This window comes from Pseudophryne corroboree, chromosome 8 (genome assembly GCF_028390025.1).
Source record: "Pseudophryne corroboree isolate aPseCor3 chromosome 8, aPseCor3.hap2, whole genome shotgun sequence".
Lineage (NCBI taxonomy): Eukaryota > Metazoa > Chordata > Amphibia > Anura > Myobatrachidae > Pseudophryne > Pseudophryne corroboree.
The window spans coordinates 402,706,905-402,733,265 of record NC_086451.1 but is presented as its reverse complement, the minus strand read 5'-3'; the positions used below and the strand labels follow the sequence as shown (position 1 = coordinate 402,733,265).

General features: G+C 41.5%; 1 protein-coding gene across 2 annotated transcripts in view; it reads right to left on the bottom strand.

Annotated features, from left to right (window-relative positions):
• Nucleotides 1–26,361, bottom strand: part of LOC134949309 (cytochrome P450 2B1-like) — a 184,648-nt gene that overhangs the window by 109,052 nt on the left and 49,235 nt on the right. For both annotated transcript variants that reach the window (XM_063937806.1, XM_063937807.1), the window contains 3 exons: nucleotides 18,328–18,488; nucleotides 6,953–7,129; nucleotides 6,695–6,836 (listed from right to left, as the gene is read on the bottom strand). In XM_063937806.1, the coding sequence (XP_063793876.1) occupies nucleotides 6,695–6,836; nucleotides 6,953–7,129; nucleotides 18,328–18,488 (480 nt within the window). The remainder of the gene's footprint in view (nucleotides 1–6,694; nucleotides 6,837–6,952; nucleotides 7,130–18,327; nucleotides 18,489–26,361) is intronic.

Here is a 26,361-nt window from a genome sequence, read left to right as displayed (position 1 = left end):
CCAGCAGCAAAAAAAGGAATAAAAATCCCAAACCAATGTGGTTTATCAAAAATATAAAGGAATTAATGGACAAAAAAAGACGAACATTTAGAAAAATACAAATCTGAGGGGGATGCTGAGTCATTTCAGCACTATAAGGACTGTAACAAAATATGCAAAAAAGGAATAAGAGAGGCTAAAGTAGAAACTGAAAAATCAGTAGCAAAGGAAAGCAAAGCAAATCCCAATTTTTTTTTTAAGTACATCAACAGCAAGAGACTAAAGAAGGAGAGTATAGGCCCTTTAAATGACAAGAGGGGAGTCTTAATCAAAAATGATAATGACATAGCAAACAAACTAAACAAGTTTTTTCAACGGTATTTACCAGAGAGGGCCAAATGCAGGGCCTGACACAAAATCTCAACAAAGATAATGTCCCACTGCTAAATGCTTATTTATGTGAGGAGGTAGTCTGTGACCGATTAAAAAAAGTTAAAGATTAATAAGTCACCTGGTCCTGATGGAATTCACCCGAGGGCTCTTATGGATCTGCACGCTGAACTAGCAAGACCTCTATTTTTGATCTTCATGGATTCCGTTAAATCGGGTATGGGGGGTGATTCCGAGTTGTTCGCTCACGAGCTGCTTTTAGCAGCATTGCACACGCTTTGCCACCACCCTCTGGGAGTGTATCTTAGCTTAGCAGAATTGCGAACGAAAGATTAGCAGAAGTTTCTGAGTAGCTCGAGACTTACTCACAAATAGCGATCAGTTCAGTAAGTTTCGTTCCTGGTTTGACCACACATGTGTCTTATCTATAAAAGCTACAAGAAATAGGGCTAGGGAGCACAATATGCACTTGGGTCAGTAATTGGGAGCAGCGCGTTGTGGTCAGTGGATTATTTTCAAATTGGACTAAAGTACTAAGTGGTGTGCCACAAGGGTCTGTACTTGGACCACTTTTGTTCAACATTTTCATCAACGACCTAGTAGTAGGTCTAGAGAGCATGGTGTCTATTTTCACAGACGATATAAACTTGTGTAAGGTTATAAATATGGAGGGGGATGCTGAGTCTCTTCAGAACGACCTAACTAAACTGGAAGCATGGGCAGCAAAATGGAGAATGAGGTTCAACACAGACAAGTGTAAGGTAATGCACTGTGGGGGCAAGACCAAAAATAACACTTACATACTAAATGGGGTAATATTAGGTGATTCTGTACTGGAAAAAGACCTAGGGGTTCACATAGATAACAAATTAAGCAGCAGTACCCAAAGTAGGAGTGCAGCAAAGAAGGCTAATAAGATATTAGCATGCATAAAATGAGGAATTGATGCAAGGGACTAGAGTATTATACTCCCATTATATAAATCACTAGTGAGGCCACATCTTGAATACTGTGTGCAATTTTGGGCACCATATTACAAAAAGGATATCCTGGAGCTAGAAAAGGTTCAGAGGCGGGCGACCAAACTAATCAAGGGCATGGAGATGCTGGAATACGAGGAAAGGATTGCAAGGCTAGGCATGTTTACATTGGAAAAGAGGAGACTAAGAGGGGACATGATCAACATCTACAAATATATAAGGGGTCAATACACAGAGCTTGGGAGGGACCTGTTTTCTATAAGATCAGCACAGAGGACACGTGGTCACTCACTTAGGTTAGAGGAGAGGAGTTTCCGCACATTGATGCGAAAAGTTTTTTTCACAGTAAGGACAATACGTGTTTGTAATTCCCTGCATTTGAGAGTAGTAATGGCGGACTCAGTCAACACCTTTAAGAATGGGTTAGATAAATTCCTATTGGATAAAAATATTCAGGTTATGGTGCGTAGGCACGCATTATAGTTAATATACTAGTCCTATCATAAAAATAACTAGTCCTATAATAAGACAGCATAAGAGACCACAAAAAAGGTTGAACTCGATGGACAATTGTCTTTTTTCAACCTTAGTTACTATGTTACTGTGTTTCTACCATGTGGAGATATTTTTCTAACCTATGTATTATATAGTATGTAGTTATATGTACAGGACATATGTCTAGATTTCCTAGGAAAACTACAGTACAGTGTATTGGGGTATACTGTATGTACATTGTTATTCTGTTGTGAGATGCAGATACTGTACATTATGTCCATGCATCAGAATGTATATGTTTAGGGTGGCAAATGTGTTTTTTTCCCCATGCAATCAGGGGCACTGTGATTCTCCTATATGGTTCCACTGTGTTGTTGTTCACCAGAAAGCATGTAAAGTTATAATGAACAAAGGGGGTGGGTATTTATATGTAGACTCATATGGCAGATGTTTTCATTCCTAATGCATACCACCCCTCCCTTGCTTTAAATGGTATATTTCATATTTGATGTACAGTATTATATCTAGGCAGATAACCCTGCAAGATGGAAAAATATATCAACTTAAGTGACTTTGGGTGAGGCTTGGAAATTTTGGATTTTCACAAGTAACAATTTCAAGATTGTACTGCAACTGCACAATATCAGGGTATACATCCAGCACCCAACACCACTGTGGCTTTGCATTTGAACAGTGCAAAATCATCTACGGCATACAGGAACTGACAGCCAATTAGGGTCCCATTGTTAAACCCAAGTCACAAGGCTCTATGCATCACCTGGGCTCAAGAATTCTGCCACTGGATACAATATGATTAGAAACATGCAGCCTGACCCAACAAGTCAAGGTTTCAACTGTTTTGGCATGACAGATGATTACTCATGAGAAAACCCTTGAGTCAATGGACATGCCAAAAAGGGGCAGTGCAGGGCAGAGGTGACTTTGGTGTGGTGTTTTCAGATGGTACACATTGGGACCCTGATATATCTGGAGACATTACTTATTGGCGGTTGCTAGGTAACCATCCTTGCAGATCATTTGTACTCATTGTCATACATTCACTCAAATGGGAGGGGACTCTTTCAGGTGGATTGACACATTGCAAACATTGTATCCCCTAGGACTGAATGCATCACAAAGTTACAACTGTTTTCTGTAGTAATTTATGCCTCAGTTTGTCACATTAAGGGCTAGCTATATAGTTGCCATCATTCCAGTTTCTTACTGTTTGTAAGGATTGCCACTGACTTATACCCGATTTTTCAAATAATTATTGATGTTTTATTAATATGATATATATATATATATATATATATATATATATATATATTATAGCTTTGCCAGCAGATACTGATAAACATGTCTTTTGAGCAGTGTGTTTACTTTTGTTGCCAGCAGTTACTATGGTGATGGTGGACTGAAACGCCTCTTTTGGGAGTCAGTCTGTGCCCCAGAACATATTCTCTCAAGGTTCGGTTGTGTATATTTTCTCTTTTTTGTTTTCTCCATTCTCCACTCGTTTGAGGTTATTTTTTTTTTCTATGCACCATTGGACCCTCGCGGGCTCACTTCGCTCTCCGTGCTTTGGGCTCGGTGTCTCGCTTCGCTCGTCACAGGTTACCATTCCAAATAGTTTGTGACATGGACCCAGGGGCTTATGGGAAAGGTCCTCTCCACGACGGGAAACTAGATGCTACCCTCAATGTTTGGGCACCAGGAGCAGTTGAAATACAATCAATTGAGTGCAGGGATCCTTTTGGATGTATATATGTGTATATATGTATGTGTGTGTGTGTGTGTGTGTGTGTGTGTGTGTGTGTGTGTGTGTGTATGTATATATATATATGTATATATATATATATATATATATATATACACACACACACATACATACATATATATATATATATATATATATATATATATATAAATATACACCTCCCAACGCGGACAATGAGGCACTCCAGAGGCTGAATCCAGTAAAAATGTACATTTAAATATACCTTTTTTCTGGATTCAGCCTCTGGAGTGCCTCATTGTCCGCGTTTGGAGGTGTATGTATTTCTTTGGATTATGGCACCGGGGCAAGCTGCATTAAGTTGAATTGAGTGCCGGCTGAGTTGTATTTATATATATATATATACATTTGATAGTGATATAAGTTAAAAAGTTAAAATAAATCAAAAGATGCTTTCCACAAAAGGTGGTTATTATTTCCTAATCAACACGTGATTTCCAGCTGGGATTACTTAAATTCCTCTTTCTATTTCTATTAGTAAACATAGTACTAGATTCCTCATGTATAGTATATTCAAAATACATATAGGCTTCAATCCAAAATCATCTAAGTAAAGTTGATATAACCAAGAAAAGACAATGATGGTAAGCATAATAAATGGTAAACATGTCACATACTGTATGTTATTAAGTATCTTTCATCATATTGTTCAATGAATTATACGCTTTAGCAGTCGTAGGTGCTTGATAATATAAATGTCTCCCATAGTGATCCATGGGTCACGAACAGAATTCATATATAGGTTGTGAAATGGCATACAGTTCTCGGTTATATTACCAATATTTATCTGACACTGTGTCGCCCACCCCTTAAAAGGAGTTGTAATTAGCACAGTTATTTTATAGAACTACATTTAGTTCTACTGACTAATTTAATCCATTCGGATTGGGATATTTTCTTAAAACGACCCCCCATCTTTTTGCCACTGGAATTTTTTCTATACCTACTACTTTAAGGGATCTGGGGTCCCTTTATTATAGTCACTAAAGTGCTTTGACATGCTATGTGTTTGCAGCTTTTTTTATATGTTCTTTTGGTGCTCCATATATCTTGTTTTCAACATGTGGGTGGTTCTACCTACATAGGGCAACTTACACCCGCAGATCAGAAGACAGATAATAAATGTGGAGTTACAATTTTTAAAACTTTTTATTTCGTACAGTTGTTCCCTACTCCTGAATGGTGGCTGAACTATAGACCTAACTACATGTGGTGCATCTGATCCCTCCACACTTTTGTAATCCTTTTGCTAGTTTGAGCCAAATTTAATTTTGTTCAAGTTTATTTATTGGAACAGGCTTACTTATTTGAACAGTCAAATTCAAATGGCTAGGGGCTAAGATATTTTTAAATAATTTGTTCTTATTAAAAATATAATTGGGGTTTAGCTGGAATCAGATCACCTAAACATTATCCTGTTTCAGAATACTGTAGTTCTTCTGTACAATTTACTTAATTCTGACTATTTAGTAGGTTAATCTATCTATCTTTCTTTCTTTCTTTCTTTCTTTCTTTCTTTCTTTCTTTCTTTCCTCTTGAAAAAGATTTCCTCAAATCGTTAGCTTGTTTGTCGAAAGTCTAATATTGTGCAGTTTCTTCTAGGGCAGAGCAGTTGCCCCTTTGTTATGTTCTTATTCCAAGATGGATAGTGTGCACTATTAAAATGTAGGTAGGCATTGATTCCCACCTCTTTTATATAATTCGAGGTGAGGATCTGTCTATTTCTTATCTCTAGGGCTATATCCAGGAAGGTCATATTGGTGGAGTAAATCGTGTGAGTGAAATTTAAATTATGAGTGTTAAGATTGAGTGAAAAAACAAAATAAAACAGATTCAGAGTACCCATCACAAACAATTTAAAAAATCTTCTATGTAATGGCCATAGAGGACCAGGTGGCAGCCACACTCACCTCCCCATACATGTTGGTCCTCAAACTGACCCATGTATAGGTTGGCATAGCTTGATTTGAACCTGGTCCCCATGGCCATCCCCATCACCTGTAAGTAGAAAGTGTCCAGAAACAGAAAATACATTTGTTTGAGAATACCAGGGGTGTGGTGAGAGATTCATGAATATATCAGAACTGTGGGGAGTTTGATTTTTTTTTAAACTTGAATTCCTCCCTAGATATAAACCAATTGACTACAGCATCATCAATGAGGTTTTGTAGTTCTAACAAGAAACCTTGGGTAGGGTGTAATGGCAATTTGGTATAAAACTTAACATCACCAAGTTGTCTCAATGCGGCTTACTCCCTTGTCTGCTTCTCTTATAATAATTGCTAAATCCTCTACGAGCTTGCTTATGACTTTTTTCTCCCATCTGTTTAGATTGGTCTTTCTTTTAATATTTTTATCATTCTGACTGCACATATATTTTAAATCCTCCATGGTTGTCTCATAGAAGCTCTTTATATTCGTGCTCTTGAACTTAATAGGATAGAACTCCGTTTTTAGTCTAAAGGAGCCTTTATTTACATTACAGATGGAGCCACGCTAGTTGTGGCTCCGTCTGTGACTAGGCCCACCCGCCTGGTCGCACCTAGTCACTGTGAGCGTCTCCATCTGGAGGGGTGCGCACGCCCAGATGGAGACGCTCCCCATTCACTTGAATGGAGATCGTCTCCATCCGGGCACGTACGCCCAGACAGAGATGGTTACAATGGGAAGCGGCTCTGTGCGTTCCCAGCGTGACTAGGCAGATGGATTGCCTAGTCACCTCGGGAGTGCACGCCTGCGAAAAGGCAGGAATAGATAAGAAATACCTATTTTGGTTTCTCAGGCAATCTAGGACTATATCTCCCAAACCAGCACCTTTGCTCGCCTGAGATAATTCCACGGGTCATTTTAATATGTTATCAGCTAAGGGAGAATTTGAGTGGGAAATTTATCAGAGAAATACAGTAGCTGGCAGTGTGCGGTGTCATCCTCTACAAATTGGAGTATGTTACAGATTCTTCAGTGGAAAGTACTTCAGATACAGTATGTTCAAAGTACTCTTTTTTATTTTATTATACTTATTTTATTATACTGGAAAAAGCAACAATGTTACCTTGTATCTCAGGGTACTTTTGCAGAATCAGAAAGCCATATGCTAATGTTATACTTGTAGTTTCTGTCCCAGCAAAGAACAGGTCAATTACTATCCCCCATAAGTTCTCCTCATGAAATTCTGTGTTTGAGTTCTTTATTTCCTGAAAGATGTTTAAAAATTTTGTTAGTAGTACAATACATAAAGTGCATCCACTTGTTTTTAGTGGTGTGTTATTGTACATGTTCCAATTTTTTCCAAGATTTTCCACACACTTACCTCTTCCATCCTCATGAGGAAACAGTCTATGAGGTCTCGTGGGCAATTCTTATCCAGTGTCTTTCTGTGAGAACTCACCATATCCTTCACAAAGTCTTTTATTTTTTGGAAAGCTGGAAACATTTTTTGGTGAGGGCCAGGGACATAGGTCATCAAGGTTGTAAATAAACGGAGAAACTATAATAAAATATGATAAAGCAAAATAATAGAATATATTGTATATTAGAATATAACATTCATAAATTAGATACATTTATGAAAGAGTTGAATTTATTAAAATATTGAAATAATTGTCCACCCTTGCAATAAAAAAACCTAGGATATCAAAGATGAGGTGGGATTGAAATGCCAGCAGTTGGGATGCTGGTGGTCAGACGACCAACCACAGCTTCCTGATATTCAGAATTCTGACAGGGGAAGGTAAGTATATGTACCTTCCCCCACTTGCACCTTAATTATAACCCTCCCTTCTAGCAACCTAAACCTAACCCTCCGACTCTCACAGCCTAATGCCTAAACCTAACCCCCCTCCCCCCCACAGCATAACCCTAGCTCTCCTTGGAGGTGGCTAAACCTAACCTTCCCTCCCCACAGCCTAACCCTAACCCCCACAGGCTGCAGCCTAACCCTCCCTTCGCAGCCTAAACCTAACCTCCCCTGCAGCTTACCTGTCCAGCAGCCCCGCAGATGCTCATTCGAGAACATGGCGGTTGGAATTCCATCGCCAGGCTGGTAACCCTATTCGGAATGCTGATGCTGGCTTTCCGAGTAGTTTTGGGATTCCAGCATTGGTATTCTGACTGCCAAGATCCCAACAGCCAGGATCCTGCCTAGATCCCATCAAACACAGACAGTTTTTCTCCCTCATTCTACCATTTATCATACACTGAGTTTACTTAAAGGACTCATATACATATTTCAATAGTTCCGAACGCAAACTTATCACAGCGCTTATTTTTTTTTTTTCTCGTATTACATTTCTTAAATCAACTTTGGTGACAAATCAAACAGTTTTGATTAAAACGGAAATGGCATCCTGCATTTTTATATAATTTCCCATTCTCTCTTGGCTCGCACAATGATGGAGTTACATTTGTTTACATTTCCATCACTATATCAGTGTAGAATGTTTACCAAACATTATGGAGCTGTATATAGCAGGTGTACTTAGATCTCTATAGTCTTAAGTTTCACTATACTGAAGTTATTTTTTTTTTTTATCTACAAAAAAATTGACATGTACTATATAAATTAGTAGCGCTAATAGTGACTGCAATCAGAGCAGATAAACCATTCAACTTTATGTTAGCGGTGCACGAAGAAAACTTTTTAAATCTTTATTTCACCTTCAGAATTAAAGACAATATTTCTAGAGAAAATTATTTACATTTTTTTTTTTACATTAACATTTAATTTTATAACATCGATTAATAACAGGAATTTTTCTCCCAGACTACAGGTGCAGTGAAATTCAAGCTAACATATTGAAGTAATATTTACAGTGTATTTGACCAAAGTCACTGTTAAAGTTCCACCTACTGGCTCGTCAACTTTATTAAAAACCTAAATGACAATCATTGAACTCCTGAAAATACTATTACTGAGGCTTTTATTACCTAAATAATATGGATATAACAAATTTTCGCTTAGTTTACAGTATACTGTAATTAGTGACACTTAAAAATATTTAGATCTGATTTAACCTATTATAGCAGAGCCGTAACTAGGTGTATGCCTGGCACACAGCACACTTACGATGGGAGCGCATCTTGTGCTGTGTGCTCCCGATTGGCAGTGCGGGCGCTGTGGTTTTGTGGGTGTCCCTGGCCTGCCTGCTGCAGGCACCTGACATCTGTCGCTGGTGCTGGGCAGCAGATCCTGACTCCAGTGCCTCCTCCTCCACTCCCGGGACAGCTCCAGGTGCCCCTGCTGCATGCTAGTGGTTTGTTATCAAAGGGGAGTGGTCACGGAGGTCTGTGATTAGGCCACACCTCCAATGTTTGTCTGAGCCTCAGTGATGGTCTGTGACTGGCCGAGCCCTGCCTGCTACCTCTGCAGGACCTGGAGTTAACATGTGTGCATGCATGTATGCGTATGTGTGTGTGTGTGGGGGGGGGGGTAGACTGGCTGTGTGTGGCCCAGCCATGCCTGCTACATCTGTGGGGTCCTGGAGGTAGCATGCATGAGTGTGTGTGTGTGTGTGTGTGTGTGTGTGTGTGTGTGTGTGGGTGGGTGAGGGGTTACTGGATGCTGTGTAACTGGGGGGTAACAGGCTGTGTGTGTGTGTGGTAACTGGTGGGGAACAGGCTGTGTGTGTGGGGTAACTGGTGGGGAACAGGCTGTGTGTGTGGGGTAACTGGTGGTGAACAGGCTGTGTGTGTGGGGTAACTGGTGGTGAACAGGCTGTGTGTGTGGGGTAACTGGTGGGGAACAGGCTGTGTGTGTGTGGGGTAACTGGTGGTGAACAGGCTGTGTGTGTGGGGTAACTGGTGGTGAACAGGCTGTGTGTGTGTGGTAACTGGTGGGGAACAGGCTGTGTGTGTGTGGTAACTGGTAGGGAACAGGCTGTGTGAGTGTGTGTGTGGTAACTGGTGGGGAACAGGCTGTGTGTGTGTGGTAACTGGTGGGGAACAGGCTGTGTGTGTGTGGTAACTGGTGTGGAACATGCTGTGTGTGTGTGGTAACCGGTGGGGAACAGGCTGTGTGTGTGTGGTAACTGGTGGGGAACAGGCTGTGTGTGTGGGGTAACTGGTGGGGAACAGGCTGTGTGTGTGGGGTAACTGGTGGGGAACAGGCTGTGTGTGTGGGGTAACTGGTGGTGAACAGGCTGTGTGTGGGGGGTAACTGGTGGGGAACAGGCTGTGTGTGTGGGGTAACTGGTGGGGAACAGGCTGTGTGTGTGGGGTAACTGGTGGTGAACAGGCTGTGTGTGTGGGGTAACTGGTGGTGAACAGGCTGTGTATGTGTGGTAACTGGTAGGGAACAGGCTGTGTGAGTGTGTGTGTGGTAACTGGTGGGGAACAGGCTGTGTGTGTGTGGTAACTGGTAGGGAACAGGCTGTGTGAGTGTGTGTGTGGTAACTGGTGGGGAACAGGCTGTGTGTGTGTGGTAACTGGTGGGGAACAGGCTGTGTGTGTGTGGTAACTGGTGGGGAACAGGCTGTGTGTGTGTGGTAACTGGTGGGGAACAGGCTGTGTGTGTGTGAACCTGTGTCACCTACATTGATCATCCAATACTGCCTGGACCCCTGAGGACTCCGCCAAACAGCGCAACTTTGCACCCCATCCATTATAAGGACCGAACAGAAATTCAACACGCAACACTGGTGAGGACATTTTCCATTGCATTGCTTACTATCGGGATAGACATTCCTCCAGCGTGGGTATCGGCCCAGGGATTGTGCCACAACCCTAGGATACGGGACTTTGATTGTGCGGACCTTATGGGGACATTGGATAAAACAACAAACGATCAATAATCACATGTATGGTGACTATGAGCTTAAGAGTGCAGTGAAATTAGATTTTAACAATTTTTTTAAAATGTTTAGTAAATCATTGTTATTTTAATAAATAGTACAGTATTTTTACAATCCATCTTAGTTAGCGCTGTCTTACTTTGGTTTGTTTCTGTTTTGTATGATGTTGTAGGCGTGACTAGCCTATTCAGACAGCTGCTTATTACATATTGTTTGGAAACACAGCTTGAGCGCCCCTTCCAATTCGATTGGTTACATACTTTTTGTGTGTGTGTGGTAACTGGTGGGGAACAGGCTGTATGTGTGTGGTAACTATTGGGGAACAGGCTGTGTGTGTGGTGACTGGAGGCACTGTCGGATCAGGGAGAGGAGGTGCACAATATCACGTTCCAACCCCATGTAATTTCTGCCACTTTTATTTTTTTAAACAGTGACCTGTGGCAGTGTAGTGCAATGAAGGGGCATGCAGCAGCACAGTCAGCACACTACTAGCAGGAGGAGATCCTGCCCACAAAAACCAGAAGAGGGGACCTGCTGCTGCTGATGCTGAAAGGAGGACCCGCTGTTACAAGCACTGATGAGCAGGGGGACCCGCCGCTGCTCGAGGTACACAGTGCCGCTTATACTTAAGGGGGAGTATGACACAGGAGTGACATTTGTATCGGGGGTAGGGGGACAGAGCGAGGTACACAGTGTCACATGTACCCCCCCTCACTCTACCCGCCCCTCTCTCTCAACCCCCTTTTCACCTCTCTCCCCCATCTCTCTCTCCATGCCGTCCTTTTTTTTATTTGTGTCTTTCTCTCTCGCACTCTCTGCCCCTCCACCTCCCTTTCTCTCTCACCCAGTCTCATCTATCTTTCTTAATTTCTTTCTTTCTCTTTCTTTTTTAATTCTATCTTTCTTTCTCTCACTTTTCTCTGCCCTGTTCTCTCTCCTCCACTCCCTCCCCCTCTTTCAACCCTCTCTCTCAACCCCCCCCTCTCACTTAACCTTATCTCTCATCCTCCCTCTCTGTCTCACCTTCCTTCCTTTTTCTTTCTTTCTTTCTTTTTCTTCTCTCTCACCATCACTCTTTGACTCACCACTCTCTCTCTTTCTTTCTCCCTCTCAATCCCTCTTTCTCCCCGTCTCTCCCTCTTTTAACTCTTTTTTTCTTTCTCTTTCCCTCACTCTCTCTCATCTCCCTCACTCCGCTCCCCCACTCTGTCAAGCCTCTCTCTCATTCCCCCTCTCTATCTTTTTTTCTCCCTCCTCCTCTCCCTATAGTTCTCCCTCTCATCTCTCTCTCCTCTCACGCTGCTTTCTCATCCCTGCTGTCTGTCTCACTTCTCTCACTCTCTCTCTCTTTCCCTCCCCTTTCTCTCACTCTCTCTCCCCGTTTCTCTCTCCTCTCTTTCACTCTTACCTCTTTCACTCTCTCTCTCTCCGCCTATCTCCCCTGCCCGTTTTACCCCCACCTCTCTCTCACCTCTTTCTTTATCTATTTCTTTCTCTCTCTGTCTTTCATGCTTTCTCTTTCTCTCTTACGCTTTACTGTCTCTCTCTGCCCTGCTCTCTCTTCCCGCACCCCATCTCCCTCTTTCAAACCTTTCTCTCGCCCATGTCTACCTTTTTCTCTCTCTCTCTTAACCTTATCTCTCATCCTTCCCCTCTGTCTCACCTCTTTCTTTCTTTCTTTCTTTCTTTCTTTGTTTTTATTTCTCTTTCCCTCTCTCTCTCTCTCTCTCTCTCACCCTACTCTCCCTCTCTCTCTCATTCTCCCTCTCTCCTCTCTCTTACACCCTGCTTTCTCTACTCTGCTGTCTCTCTCTCGGTCTACCCCCCTCTCTCTCACGCTCTTTTTCTCACTCTCTCACCCCGCTCTCTCTCTATTCCTCTCCCCCCGTTTCTGAGAGGTAATGGGTGTAGCTGGCTGCTGCTGTGATCTATACTGCTGGGTGAAGGGTGCTGGGTCAGAGGCAGAACTAGCATCGATGCTGGGGGGGCACCAGCTAAAATCTTGCCTAGGGCATTAAACTGGTTAGTGCCGACTCTGCTTGGGTGAGACCAGCCGTCTTCCCTCTGCAGTACACTGAGAGTAGTGGATATTGGTGCTTTTCCATCACCTGAACACACACATACACTCACACTGTGTCTAAGGCTATACACACTGACACACACACTCACACTGTGTCTAAGGCTACACCAAACACATACACATACACACACACACTGTGTCTAAGGCTACACCACACCAGGGCGTGTGTTAGCTGAGGGCACATCATGCACTGTGACCCTGACTGGCCACCCTATTTGTGTTGCAGCACTGCGGAGTTTGTAGGTGGAAGGGGGGCGCCGACGCGGTTTCTTGCACAAAGCGCTGAAAAGTCTAGTTACTGCACTGTATTATAGTACAGTATATACAGCACTTTTTCTGAATATACGGAATACACATATACACACTACTGGGGATAATTTTTTGAACACCTACATTTTTGATGATTTTATTGAAATTGAAACAATTCAAGTTGTGAATAATGTGAAATGGGTGAAGGTAAGCGGTAAATTTCTAGAGGTAAAAAAAAAAAGTTTAGGTTAGTAAAAACTGAAAAATAATGTAAATTAGATAATGTAAAAAAGAAGCCTTTTTCAGGAAACAAGGAGTTAAGAACTCACAGCTGTTCTGCAGTAATGAAAAAGAGGCCTGTCTTGGCCATCAAACACTGCCAGTGGGCTACAGAATACTTGAAGAAGGCCATATGGACTGATTAATTTCAATTTGGAACACCATACAGGGTTTTTTTAAACCATTAAGTAGGCTAAACGATGGTTCCTCAGCCCCTGGGATTTATTTACTAAGCAGTGGCTTCCTTATCCCGCGCTTCCATTCATGTTTTAGCCTGACATTTAAAAGGGTAATGTTTTTTTATTAGTAAAACCCCCTGTTTCTTGCTATTAAAAGCATTGCCCTTTTAAATTTCATGCTTAAACATACCAGGAAGTATCCTCTTTTAAAAGCTACCACTTAGTAAATAAACCCCTGTGACACCATCTGTCAAACATAGAGGAGGACGTTGTTGGGTTCGTTTGCTAGGTCCCCAGTCTATGACTTGCAGAGATGGACCAAAAAGGATAAAAGAGCATTTTGCAGTGCCAAGCAGTACTCTCTGGTCTATGACTAATTGGTCAAAGGTTCATGCTACAGCAAGACAATTACCAAAACATACGTCCGGGCTATGTCAGAAAAATAAATGGCCGTAGGCTTCAAATACTGGAAAAGCCAGCAGGGCTTTCAGATTTTTAATCCCCACCAAATTGGTTTGACATGAATTGAGGCAGAAGCATGAAAGCAAAACAGCTTTTAAGTGCAACAATTATATCCCTTTCACACTGCACAAATAATTTGGTTTCAATATATTGCCAGGTTGACACGGGTCGCTGTGCGGTGTGAAAGGGGCCATGGACTAATTCCTGGATCTCCTTACCCGGTAATTCAACCCAAGTTATAAGAATGTTTATACCCGGGTCGATGTGACCTGGTACCCATTCACTGCATAAGGAAAGGCGGCGCAGAGATCACGTCATCTCACAGCTCTGCCTCCGCACCCACTCCCAATGCTGGCTACATCCCGCACCCGGATGCCTTCCGGTCCCTCTGACAGCAGCGGAGGGAAGTTTATCTTCCCTGCCCCTGCTAACACTCTCTATCTGACTGGTCGCATCCTGTGCGACCAGGTCAGATAGAGTACTTGCAGGCATGGTCGCATCTGATGCGACCATGCCAGGCAAGTGGTTAATAAACAAATCACCTGATAGTTCCGCATATTGCCCCTTTATATATTTGTAAATATTAATCATATCTCCTCTTAGTCGACTCATTTCAAGTGTAAACATATCTAACCTAGAAAGCTCCTCCTCATAGTCCAGTGTCTCCAACCAATCAATTTGGTAGCTCGCCTCTGAACCGTTCCAAGTTCTAACATGTCTCCTTTAAAGTGTGGTGCCCAGAACTGTACACAAAACTCAAGATGCGGTCGCACCAATTATTTTTACAGTGGCAGGATTACATTCTCATCTCTTGTCTCAATTCCCCTTTTAATGCATGCTAACACCTTATTTGCCTTTGTTGCTGCACTTTGACATTGTGTACTGCTGCTAAATCTGCTATCAATGAGCACCCCCAAATCATTTTCTAATACCGTCTTTCCTATATTTTCCCCATTTAATTGGTAATTTGCATGTATATTCTTAGTCCCAAAGTGCATAACTTTACATTTTTCCACATTAAAACTCATTCTCCATTACGTTGCCTAAACTTCCGGTTTAAATAAATCGCTCTGAAGAGACTCCACATCACACAACTGACTTAATTAGTTATTTTATTATCATCTGCAAAAATTGACACTGTGCTTTCTAGTCCTTCTCCTAGATAATTTATAAATATGTTAAATAGTAGCCCCAGTACAGAACCCTGCGGTATTCCACTGATCAATTTAGTCCAGGTGGAAAACATCCCATTAACCACTACTCACTGTTCCCTGTTAGCAAGCCAATTACTCATCCATGTACAATTAGTGTTTCCTATACCAAGCTCCCTTAATTTGAAGATCAGCCTCCTGTGAAGCACAGTATCGAAAGCTTTTGATAAATCCAGACAGACCACATCTACTGCATTACCCTGGTCAAGATTGTCGCTTACTTTCTCATAGAAGCTAATGAAATTAGTTTAACATGACCTATTCCTCACAAAACCATGCTGGTTCTTATTAATAGCATGGGAGTTCTGCAGGTACTCCTGTATCCCACAGTATACTTTCCAAATATTTCCCCTTGATTGATGTCAGACTAACCGGCCTATAGTTATCAGGATGGAGTTTAATGCCCTTTTTAAATATTGGGACTACCCCCGCTATATGCCAGTGCTTTGGTACTATGCTTGATGTAAGTGAATCAGTGAAAATCAGATACAGTGTCCTTGCTATTTCAGCATATAGCTCCATCAGAACCCTAGGATGAAGTCCACCTGGACCAGGATATTTATTAGTATTTTTTTTTAATCGCTCACGGACTACTTCCTCAGACAAATAAGCACTAAGCAATGGGTCTTTAACGTTACTATTAATAATGTTACTCACTAATCCCACCATCTGGTCCTCTAACTGATGAAAAAAATGTGTTCAATATTTCTGCTTTTTCTTTATCATCATTTATCAAGAATCCCAGTTGCTTTTTAATGGTACTATGGAGGTCATTCCGAGTTGTTCGCTCGCAAGGCGATTTTAGCAGAGTTGCTCACGCTAAGCCGCCGCCTACTGGGAGTGAATCTTAGCATCTTAAAATTGCGAATGATGTATTCGCAATATTGCGATTACACACCTCGTAGCAGTTTCTGAGTAGCTTCAGACTTACTCGGCATCTGCGATCAGTTCAGTGCTTGTCGTTCCTGGTTTGACGTCACAAACACTCCCAGCGTTCGCCCAGACACTCCTCCGTTTCTCCGGCCACTCCTGCGTTTTTTCCGGAAACGGTAGCGTTTTTTCCCACACGCCCATAAAACGGCCTGTTTCCGCCCAGTAACACCCATTTCCTGTCAATCACATTACGATCACCAGACTGATGAAAAAGCCGTGAGTAAAATTCCTAAGTGCATAGCAAATTTACTTGGTGCAGTCGCAGTGCGCATGCGCATTAAGCGGAAAATCGCTGCGATGCGAAGATTTTTACCGAGCGAACAACTCGGAATGAGGGCCTATATTCTCTTTTTTTAGCCTCTTACCATTTATGTACTTAAAAAATTTTAAGGGTTAGTTTTGGTCTCCTTAGTGATCTGCTTTTCATTTTCTAATTTAGCTGCTCTGATTTCCTTTTTGCATTTTTTGTTACATTCCTTGGAGTATTGGAATGACTCCGCCTTCCTATCTGTTTTAAAAGCTTTGAATGCTTGCCTCTTTTTATCCATTTCTTGCTTTACCTTTTTGTTTAGCCACATTGGTTTGAATGTAATACTCTTATTTTTACTGCCAATGGGGATGCACTTATTGGTATATTTGTCTAGCACTGATTTAAAAACATCCCACATTTCAGCAGTGTTCTTTGCCTGTAACAAAATTTTCCAATCTATGTCCTTCAGTGCTTGTTTCAGCCTATTCAAATTAGCTTTTTTAAAGTTAAGAGTCTTAATAGAACGCTTAGGATTCTGTTTTTGACAACTAATATTGAATGTGATCATATTATGATCACTGTTACCTAAGGTATCACCTACTGTGGTATTTGCTATTATCTCCACGTTGTTAGTTAGTAATAGGTCCAGTATAGTCCTTACTCTGATTGGTTCCTCAACTATTTGCGACAAGTACGTGTAGTTATCTTTAAGCATATTTAAGAAACTTTTACCTCTAGCTGTATCACATGATTTGCTGGCCCAATTTATGTCCAGATAATTAAAATCCCCAATGATTAGGACCTCCCCCAGTCCTGTAGCTTTCTTGATTTGCATCAAGAGTTGCTCTTCCTCAGTCACACTAATATCAGGCGGTTTATAGCATGCCCCTATTAAAAGCTTTTTTGTACATTTCCTTCCCAAAGAAATTTCAACCCATAGGGGGATATTCAATTGTTTGAAAAGTCAGTTGGGTGTCTGTTTTTTCCTGTCTATTAGATAGGAAAAAACAGACACCCAACTGACTTTTCAAACAATTGAATATCCCCAATAATGTCTCCACAATATCTCCAGTTCTCTAGTAAATAACCTCCTTTAAGTATAATTTTAGAAATGGATTAACATAAAGACATACACCACCCCATCTTTTAATAGCCCTGTCTCTCCTGGAAAGAGTATAACCCTCCAAGTAAGCTGCCCAATCATGAGAATCATCCCACCATGTCTCCGTGATACCTATAATATCCTATTGTTCCTTCATTACAAGCATTTCTAGTTCCCCTATTTTGCCTGAAAGGCTTCGTACATTTGCAAGCATACACTTTAGGTTAGTAATACCCTTATCTATTTGTCTATTCATTGGTATCCTTTCCATTCTTAATTTAGCATTCCCTGATTTTCCAATTCTAGCTGTTCTTCCCCTCCCCATTTCTATACCCCCATTATATCCAATACCTCCCCCCCTTGCTGCATTCACTAATGTTCCTGTAGCTTCTTTCTAATCCCTCTCCCAGACATCTAGTTTAAAATCTCCGTCAACCTTCTAACCATCCTTCCTTCCCCCAGCACTGCTGTCCCCCTCCTCATTTAGGTGCAATCCATCGCGGTAATAATGGGAAATTCTACAAGAATATGATGGATGTATTTGGAGTTATATCAGCAAAATGTGGCTACATTAATGAGTCAAACTTTTTTATTTTTTTAATATATAAATGTTTATTTGTTGTATGCTTCAATTTCAGAGTACATTAAGGCATTAAATTGTATACAATTCTATAGAATTGGAAAAATTTGGGATGTTCTAAAACTTTGACCAGTAGTGTATATACAGTGATTTTATTCATTAATATAATAAATGCTTTAAATCTAGACAGGTTTATTAGTTAACTGTAATGTAATGATTTTAGATATTAAATGCCATTGCAATCTATTTATTTGCTAATTTTTTGCTAATGCAATATAGATCTGTTCCTTTTTTAATTTCTTGTTTAGTTCTCTAGAGATCACACACCCTCTTTGTATATACTAGCTAATCACTGCTACTTTAAAATACACAATTTAGTGCCATGAGATAGTTGTTTGTTGTTGCTATTATTCTCTCTTTGTCATGTTTATGTTTTTACTAGATTAGAATTTCATCACTGATGTGGATGTAAAATGTAGAGGAAAGGATGTAAAAAAAAGGAATTTAAATCCTGACTCTTTATGTCTCATGCGCTGCTTCCATTAGGTTCTCAGATGTTTCCTAATAATTACCTGACCAAAGCTGGAATTCATCAACTCAACAAAATTTCTGATGTGTGACAAGTGGGTCAGGAATTTCTTGTCCTCATGATCAAATCTCTCACCAAACACAATGGAACAAATAACATTAGAAGTCGCCAGTTGCAGTAGATATGCTGGATCAAATGGGGTGCCTGCAGTTTAGTAAAGAAGCCAAGTCAGTATTTAAATTCACTATAAAATTAATAGTAATGGCAATGGGTAAAATAAATACATGTTATTAAAGAATATAATTGAACACTTCTCACTACTTCCCTAGTGACACAATAAGACATATTTTTCTGGATTTAGTGATATAACTAAACTGAATTTAATACCAATGATTGCACAGTTGAGTTATTTTTTGCTATTGTGCATGTGCAAATTTTTCTGGAAACCCCTGAGGCATATGCAGTAACCTGACTTAACGCATAAAGGTTCTCTGTTGCATTTGGGATCTCTGGTATCAGAAATGGAGTAATCAAATTATGGGCATTCCTGGGCAGCTACTGGGATGGGGGGGGGGGGGGGGGGGGGGAGTAATCCATCATATGGGCATGTTATGGTAATGTTGTAGGTGTAACCGGAAACGGGCTGCGTTCTCTGGCATATAGGGGGTAATTCTGAGTTGATCGCTGCAGGAACTTTGTTAGCAGATGGGCAAAACCATATGCACTGCAGGGGAGGCAGATATAACATGTGCAGAGAGAGTTAGATATGGGTGGGGTGTGTCAAACTGAAATCTAAATTGCAGTGTAAAAATAAAGCAGCCAGTATTTACCCTGCACAGAAACGAAATAACCCACCCAAATCTAACTCTCTCTGCACATGTTATATCTGCCTCCCCTGCAGTACACATGGTTTTGCCCAACTGCTAACAAAGTTCCTGCTGCGATCAACTCAGAATTACCCCCATAGTCACTTACACAGAGGCCACGTTCAGATGTAGACACTACAATGAACCAAATAGATTGTAATGAAATGTGTGCAAGGTAGCTTTAACAAGTCAATTTCCCTAAAGGGGTGTCACCACACTTAATACAAATATTCAATCCAAGCTTGATAGGGAATTTACACCTTCCTAAGTGACAAAATTATAAATAAAGTAAACAAAAATAGGTTGTGTAATATATATGTTCTTTGAAGAAAGTCCTCCTCCTTATGCTTGTTAATGTCTCAAAGGGTGTATCTCAGGTCCAAAGGATATGTGGAGAAAGAAATCAATGAAGGAGACAATGTTTAATATTGTTTGAGATAATGTTGCTTTGTGTGTTGCCTTAACTAGATTTTAGCTCAAAGAATATTCTTGTTTTATCACATCTGTGGAAAATTAGATTTCAGAGCCCCTGTGTACTAGATTTTTATTTTTCTGTGACACTGCCGGTCAGACCGCAATGTAACATACATGTATTGTGTGACACTGTATGTGGAAGTGAACTGCAGTGTAATATATATTCTGACTTATACATGTTTTGTGTGATACTGTAGGTGGAGTTAACTGCAATTTAATATATATTCTGGCTCATACACCTCTTGTATGACACTGTTGGTGAAAGTAAACTACAGTGTTACATTATTATTTCTGACTCATACACATATTGTGTGACACTGCAGGTGGAAGTGAACTGCAGTGAAATATATATTCTGACTCGTACATGTATTGTGTGACACTAGGTGAAAGTAAGCCACAGTGTTATATGTCATGATTCGAGTTAATAAACACACTTATTTACTGTCTAATTGACCCCCTGAGACTGTCCCTGTGCTCCAAGCCTGGATTCCACGTGCGCTGTCTGCGTGCAGTGCGCTGCACAGCATCACTATAGTCTCCTTTCAGTGATCCCGGCAGTGTTGTCATGGTAACTAATCAGCATGTTCCTCCTGCTTCAGTAGATGACATCTCCTGTGCTCCACAGCCTCCACTGCCATTACTACAGGTTTCCACATGCTGATACAAACAGACTTTCCCTCCAGAACCAAACATGGGTGCAGCCATGTTTGGTCTCATCACATGACTTTCCACAGCCTATTCGCTGCACTCTGGATTCTCCTGATTGCTCAGCCAATACCTGCTTCCCAGCTGTTATAAATATCCTGAATCTAGACTGCCTAATTGCCAGTGCTTTGGTTTTCTAACCCAGTGTTGGATGTCTCTCCTGTCTGTGGATGTTCTTGCTTGTTGTCTTATGGTATTTCAGCTCCTGTGACCTTGCTTCACTTAAAGAGACCTGCACCAGATTCCACCTTGCGGTGCTGCCTGACACCAGTAATGTTTCTTTACTGCTTTCAGTGATCTGCAGTGATTCTTCACCAGCTTCCAGCTTTCAGCTGTGTTCCAGTGTTTCTGCATTGCTCTCAGTGATCTGCAGTGATTCTTCACCGGCTTACAGCTTTCAGCGGTGTTCCAGTATGTCTTCCAGCCAGGGGAGTCTCTAGAGAGGAGGGGACCTGTGTGCAGACTCCGTGTTTGGGCCCCCTCATCTCCCGTAACCGCCACGCTGCTGCTAGCACTCTCAGCACTAGAGACTCTGGCACAGTGCCAGAGTCTACAGCGCATGACTATGAAAAATGGCTGCCGCGCCATTTTTCCGGAGTCCTGCTCATACAATGTAGACTCTGGCACTGTGCCAGAGTCTCTAGTGGACAGTGCGCTAGCAGCGGCGCAACGGCTATGGGAGAGGAGGGGGCCCACACATGGTCAGCGATGGACTCCGGAAAGGTAAGTATAGGATAAATGGGTGCAGTGTGTGTGGTGTGGGCCCCCCCGGGACTCAGGGGCCCGTGCACACTCTGCACCCATTATAGAAATGCCAATGCTTCCAATGGTGTTCCTCAACCTCTGTGCATTACTATCATCTCCAGCTTCCAGTGTGTCATCTACTGGTCAGTATATGTACGTTCATCTACACAGTGGTTAGCTGTTGGCTAAACGGACTTACCATCTCCGGGTCTTGCAAAGACTACTCCATATTGTGTTTACAGGATTTCAACAGTAACCTAACTACCACTGCATCCAAGGAACTGTACTGCTACCTGTAATCTGCACATTCCTATTGTTGAGTATTACTATATCTTCGAACTGCCGAAGTATATCTGAACTGTGTGCTTAATAAACAAGCTTTGCTTTTATTCAGTTGTCTTGGTCACGCCTTCGGGCATCGGTGTTATGGTTCCCGGCATGTCAAACAATCCCATATTACCTGCCAGGTTCAAGTACACATCAGCCCCTACGCCTGAGGCTTCCCCAGGTCAGCCTCACCCTCAGGAGTGACAGCTGTGAGTTAATCTTCTTCCCAGAAGGGGACTAGGAAGACTACTTTTCGTAGTTTAACAAAACAATTGACTGTTAAACATTCCTTTGCAAGGGAGAGCAAGTATAACAGCAGTCACCCAGTTGTAAAGCGGATTACTGATGCCATAACAGCTATGCTTGTATTAGATGTGCAACCAGTATCAGCTGTTAACACAGTGGATTTTAGTCAGTCAATTGAGGTCCTGTGTCTATGCTACCATAACCAGTCGAGATTCCATTTCACTAGAAAAGCAATTCCTAGTGTGTACAAGGACTTTAAAAAACTGAATTCATTTTTAACTTAATTCAGCAAGTGAATGTTGAAGGTTGCAGCTCCAGCAAATTCTGTTGAATTTTCCCTGCCATCAACTAAAGAAAGAGGTAGTAACTAGATGTAATTCTACCCTTTATATGCTTCAGTGGATGGAGGAGCAGCAAAAGGCTATCCAAGGTTACACAATGACCTATGACATAGGGAAAGGAGGAAGAATGTACCTTACTCAAGCACTGTGGAGAATACATTCTATGTTGTACAAGGTTCTCAACCATTTGAAGTTGCCACATGTGAAGTTAGTTCAGACACTGCCAGCTTGAGTCATGTAATTCTTTTTATTAGACTCTTAGAAAAGCAGCTGGAGAAATTGAAGGAGATAAATTGAAGCGATTCCGCTAAGCATGTCGGACATGTAGCTCAAGCCCTTTATTCACTTCACCAGGATCCAAGGGTGGTCAATCTTTTGAATTCAGATTACTATAATTTTGGCGACCACACTTGATCCTAGGTTTAAATCATACGTTGTGTCTTTCTTTCCAATGGACACAAATCTGAAGAGATGCAAAGAGCGGTTGGTGAGCAAATTGTCAGCTCCAGTGGAACATGAAACTACAACATCTCCTTCAGTTTCTCTGTCAACTTTGCCTGCCAGGAAAAAACTAAATTTTCCTAAGAGACCCACTGGTGGTGATACAGATCAGTCAGCAAAAACTACTGACATTTGTTCTGGATTGAAAGTACTGCCTACAACGAGTGACATGTCTACTGTGATTCCATCTGATACCATCACCATTCAAAAAATGGTTGATGATTATTTTAGTGATAGCATCCAAATAGGCATGTCAGATTGTCTCTTTCACTTATGGCAAGAATTAAGGCAATTTGGAGGCTCTTCCACAATCTGGGTTTGCTTTACTTAAGTTGCACACACTCCAGTGTGTACTCAGAAAGAGTTTTCTGTGCAGCTGGGAACCTTGTCAGCGATTGGAGTAGGAGGTTACTTCCCCAAAATGTGGAAATATGACGTTCATAAAAATGAATGACAAATTCCACAAGGAAGACCTTTACCAGTAATTACGTCCAAAAAATACATAAGTTCCTGTAATGGTGGATTCCAGTGGGGACAAATTAATATTGTGTGAAGAACATGGTGTACACACTGATGGGGATGAGGAATTAGAGGATGGTGATGATGATGTCTTCCTGCCTATGTAGAGCTAGTTTCTAGAAGTAGAAATCATTGCCAGCAATGTTCACTGCCCATTGGCAGCTTGTTTTTTGGGGGCCACAAGTGGCAGTCCCTGTCGCTGAAGTGATTGGTTTGTTAAACTGTGCATATCCTGTTTAGTAAATACAAAATAAGGGTGGGTGAGAGCAGAGGCGTCACTCACCTCTTCTACACTCGGTGCGGCAGCGAAAGGGGCGTGGTTTCATGGAAGGGGGCATGGCTGTGAAAGTGACCCTCTGGAGGGGGGCGTGCTTCACGGAGGGGGCGTGGCTTCAACCTGCATTTTCATCACTCCGGGGTCCGGGAAGTGCAGGCTGCCCCTGGAGACTAGCGTGTCTCTGTTGCCTTCTCGTACACATTGACAGAAGCTGGGTTGCTGCACGTAATGTTACAGTGCAGCACCCGACTCCTGTCACTGAACAGGAGCTGGCACTTTGGTGTCATCCCTCGGCGGGTGACACCTGGGTGTGGGCCGCACCCCCCGCAAACACCTTGTGATGCCAGTGGGTGGTAGGGGGATCTTGCACGCACCTCTTTTTAGGAGTGGTTAAGATTCAGGAGATTTCTCCCTTATGCTGTTCATTCGTCTTGCCAAGATGATGTTGGGCAAGCAATGAGAGACGGAGTTACCCCTAACTTAGCCAGAAGAAAGACAGATGAGGTATAAAGTTTTCTGGGTCATATCGATTATCTCCTGATGCAAGAATTATTTGCAGTGCAGGAGAAAGAATCGAATGTGATCCATCATATGCTCATGAAAGGAGAGGGATGACAAACGCAGTTTAGTAAGTCTCTACATATAAAAGTATCAAAGTGTTTATTATTACTGACTTATTATTGGTACTGTGCCAGTGGAGTGATTTCACAGAGGAGGCACTGATATGTAGCATCTGTAACCTATTAAATTTAATCACATAAGTGTGTGTAGCTGTTAAGGAGCTAGGGTCAATTCATGAAGCAGTGAAAAGAGTGGAGAAGCGAGTCTGTGGAGAAGATGCCCATGGCAACCAATGAGCTACTCCGTATAATTGTACAGTATGCAAATTATAAATGTTACTTCAATGCTGAATGGTTGCTACGGACAACTTCTCCACACTGCTTCATGAAAGCTACTTATTTATCTCAAATAGAGAGATTGACAGTGGGGAAAATTAAAAATACTTTCTAAACATTCTATAATTGTTTCTATAACCACAAAGTGAGTATTTTAGGAATAAAAATATTAGTAACAGTTGTTGCTAAACATAGTTACATAATAAACATTGCTGTCTATGAGACATAAAAAATGGATTACATACTATTTACTGGCGGATGGGATTCTGGCTCTCAAGATCCTGACAGCGGTATCCCGCCCACCAGAATTCCGGTAGCGGGGCAAGCACTAATAGTCTCCTTGTGGGCTCACTGCACTCACCATGCAGCAGGCTTGGTGGTTCACTGCACTTGCTGCAGGTTCTATTTTCACTCTATGGGTATCATGGACACCCACAAGTGGGAAGAGCACCTGTGCGCCAGGATTATGGCTGTCGGCATTGTTGGCTGTCGGGATTCCGGTGTCGGTATCCTGACCACCAGAATCCTGACAGCCGGCAAATTGATTGCATCCAATAAAAAATTTATGTATCTGCAAAGTGTTCCCTTTGGGTTTTTTCACACTATATAATGATAGTGTTAATTGTTTTTAGTTATTGATCATACCTTGACAGGTATATCCGTTATTGTCCCCAATTTATTGGTAAATAGGTTGTAAACATATAAATAAGGAAAATAATGACTGCCGCTCGTCTGCCCACTTTAGGCTACTGCTGGTGGTGCATTGCATGTTATAGCTACAGTACAGTGGGACACGCTTCAATAAGGGGAGAGCCACCGTGGAAATTCCGAGCAAAGTGCCCTTGCTGCTGTGGAGGCTCAGGGTAACTACCGTAGAGTGGGACATGCGTTAGTGTGAAAGGCCACTGTTGATGCTCCAGGAGGTCGGTGTCTGCTTCCGAACCCATCAGTCACGTGTGTGACTGTCTTCACCTATCTGACGTACGTTTCACAAAGGATTGATAACAGATAGTGGGAATATTAATACTACCCCGTATCACTATAAAGGTAATCCAGACCAATCATGGGGTGTAGCAGTTTATTTACCAATGGACACAGAACTGACGGTCATAATCCCAACAGTCAAAATGCAGGCATAGTCAGAATACTGCAATTTGAAATACGCGACATGTCAAAATGCTGACATGCATTTTTAAGGATTTTTTGCCCCAAAACAGACTTGATCATACTTTACTATCCCAGTGGACCTGGAGGGAGAACATAATAGTGCATCGAGCACAGCATGGCGAGCGCAGCAAGCCATGCGAGGGGACGCAGTACACGTTGATGTGTACATATTGACCTTTCTTGACATTGACACCAAAAAACCCCCAGAAAAACTAATGTCAGTATTCTGACTATGTCAGCATAATGAATGTCAGTATTTTGACTGTAGATCAATGGCTGTCGTGATTATGACTGTCGGTAAATCATACTGAACCCATCATTGGGGTTTGTGTGCTTCTGTTAGTATTTGGAACATGAGATAGCAGTTGTGATAGTTATAAAAAATATCAGATGTTGCTTTTGGGAATATATTAACACAGTTCCCATGATTCAAGCGTTACTTTGGGAATATGTTAGGCGTTGCTTATGGGATATATTTCCCATGATTATCATGTATTTAAGATTTATTTTAACACAGTCACATATAATGAGCCAGAAGGCAGTGATAATTATTAGTGTACTGAAGGCTACAAAAATCCTAATGGGTGTAGGTAATAGGAAAAAAGAAATGAAGTTAGTGGATTCAGTAGTTTTCAAGTAAAACATTTTTAAACATGTTTATAAGTTTTTTAACATGAGTATAAAATTCAATTGATTATTCATAAGGGAAAAAAAGAAAAACTGATGAAGTAGGACAAGGACAAACTGGATTTTCTGAATTAAATATACTGTATATTTTTAGGTCATCAATTTTATAAGTGATTCAGAGGTTATAATTAAAATTATGGTTAGCAGACTTTTTGACTGCTAGTGTGTGGTGTTTTTGACCATCAAAATTGGTACAGTCTTTTAATTACTTAATATAGAGAGGTGAGAAATGGGAGATGAAATAAGTGATGATGAGTATCAGGCCTGGGGCCTAATTCAGACCTGATCATAGCCGTGAAAAATTTTGCACGGATATGATCAGCCAAC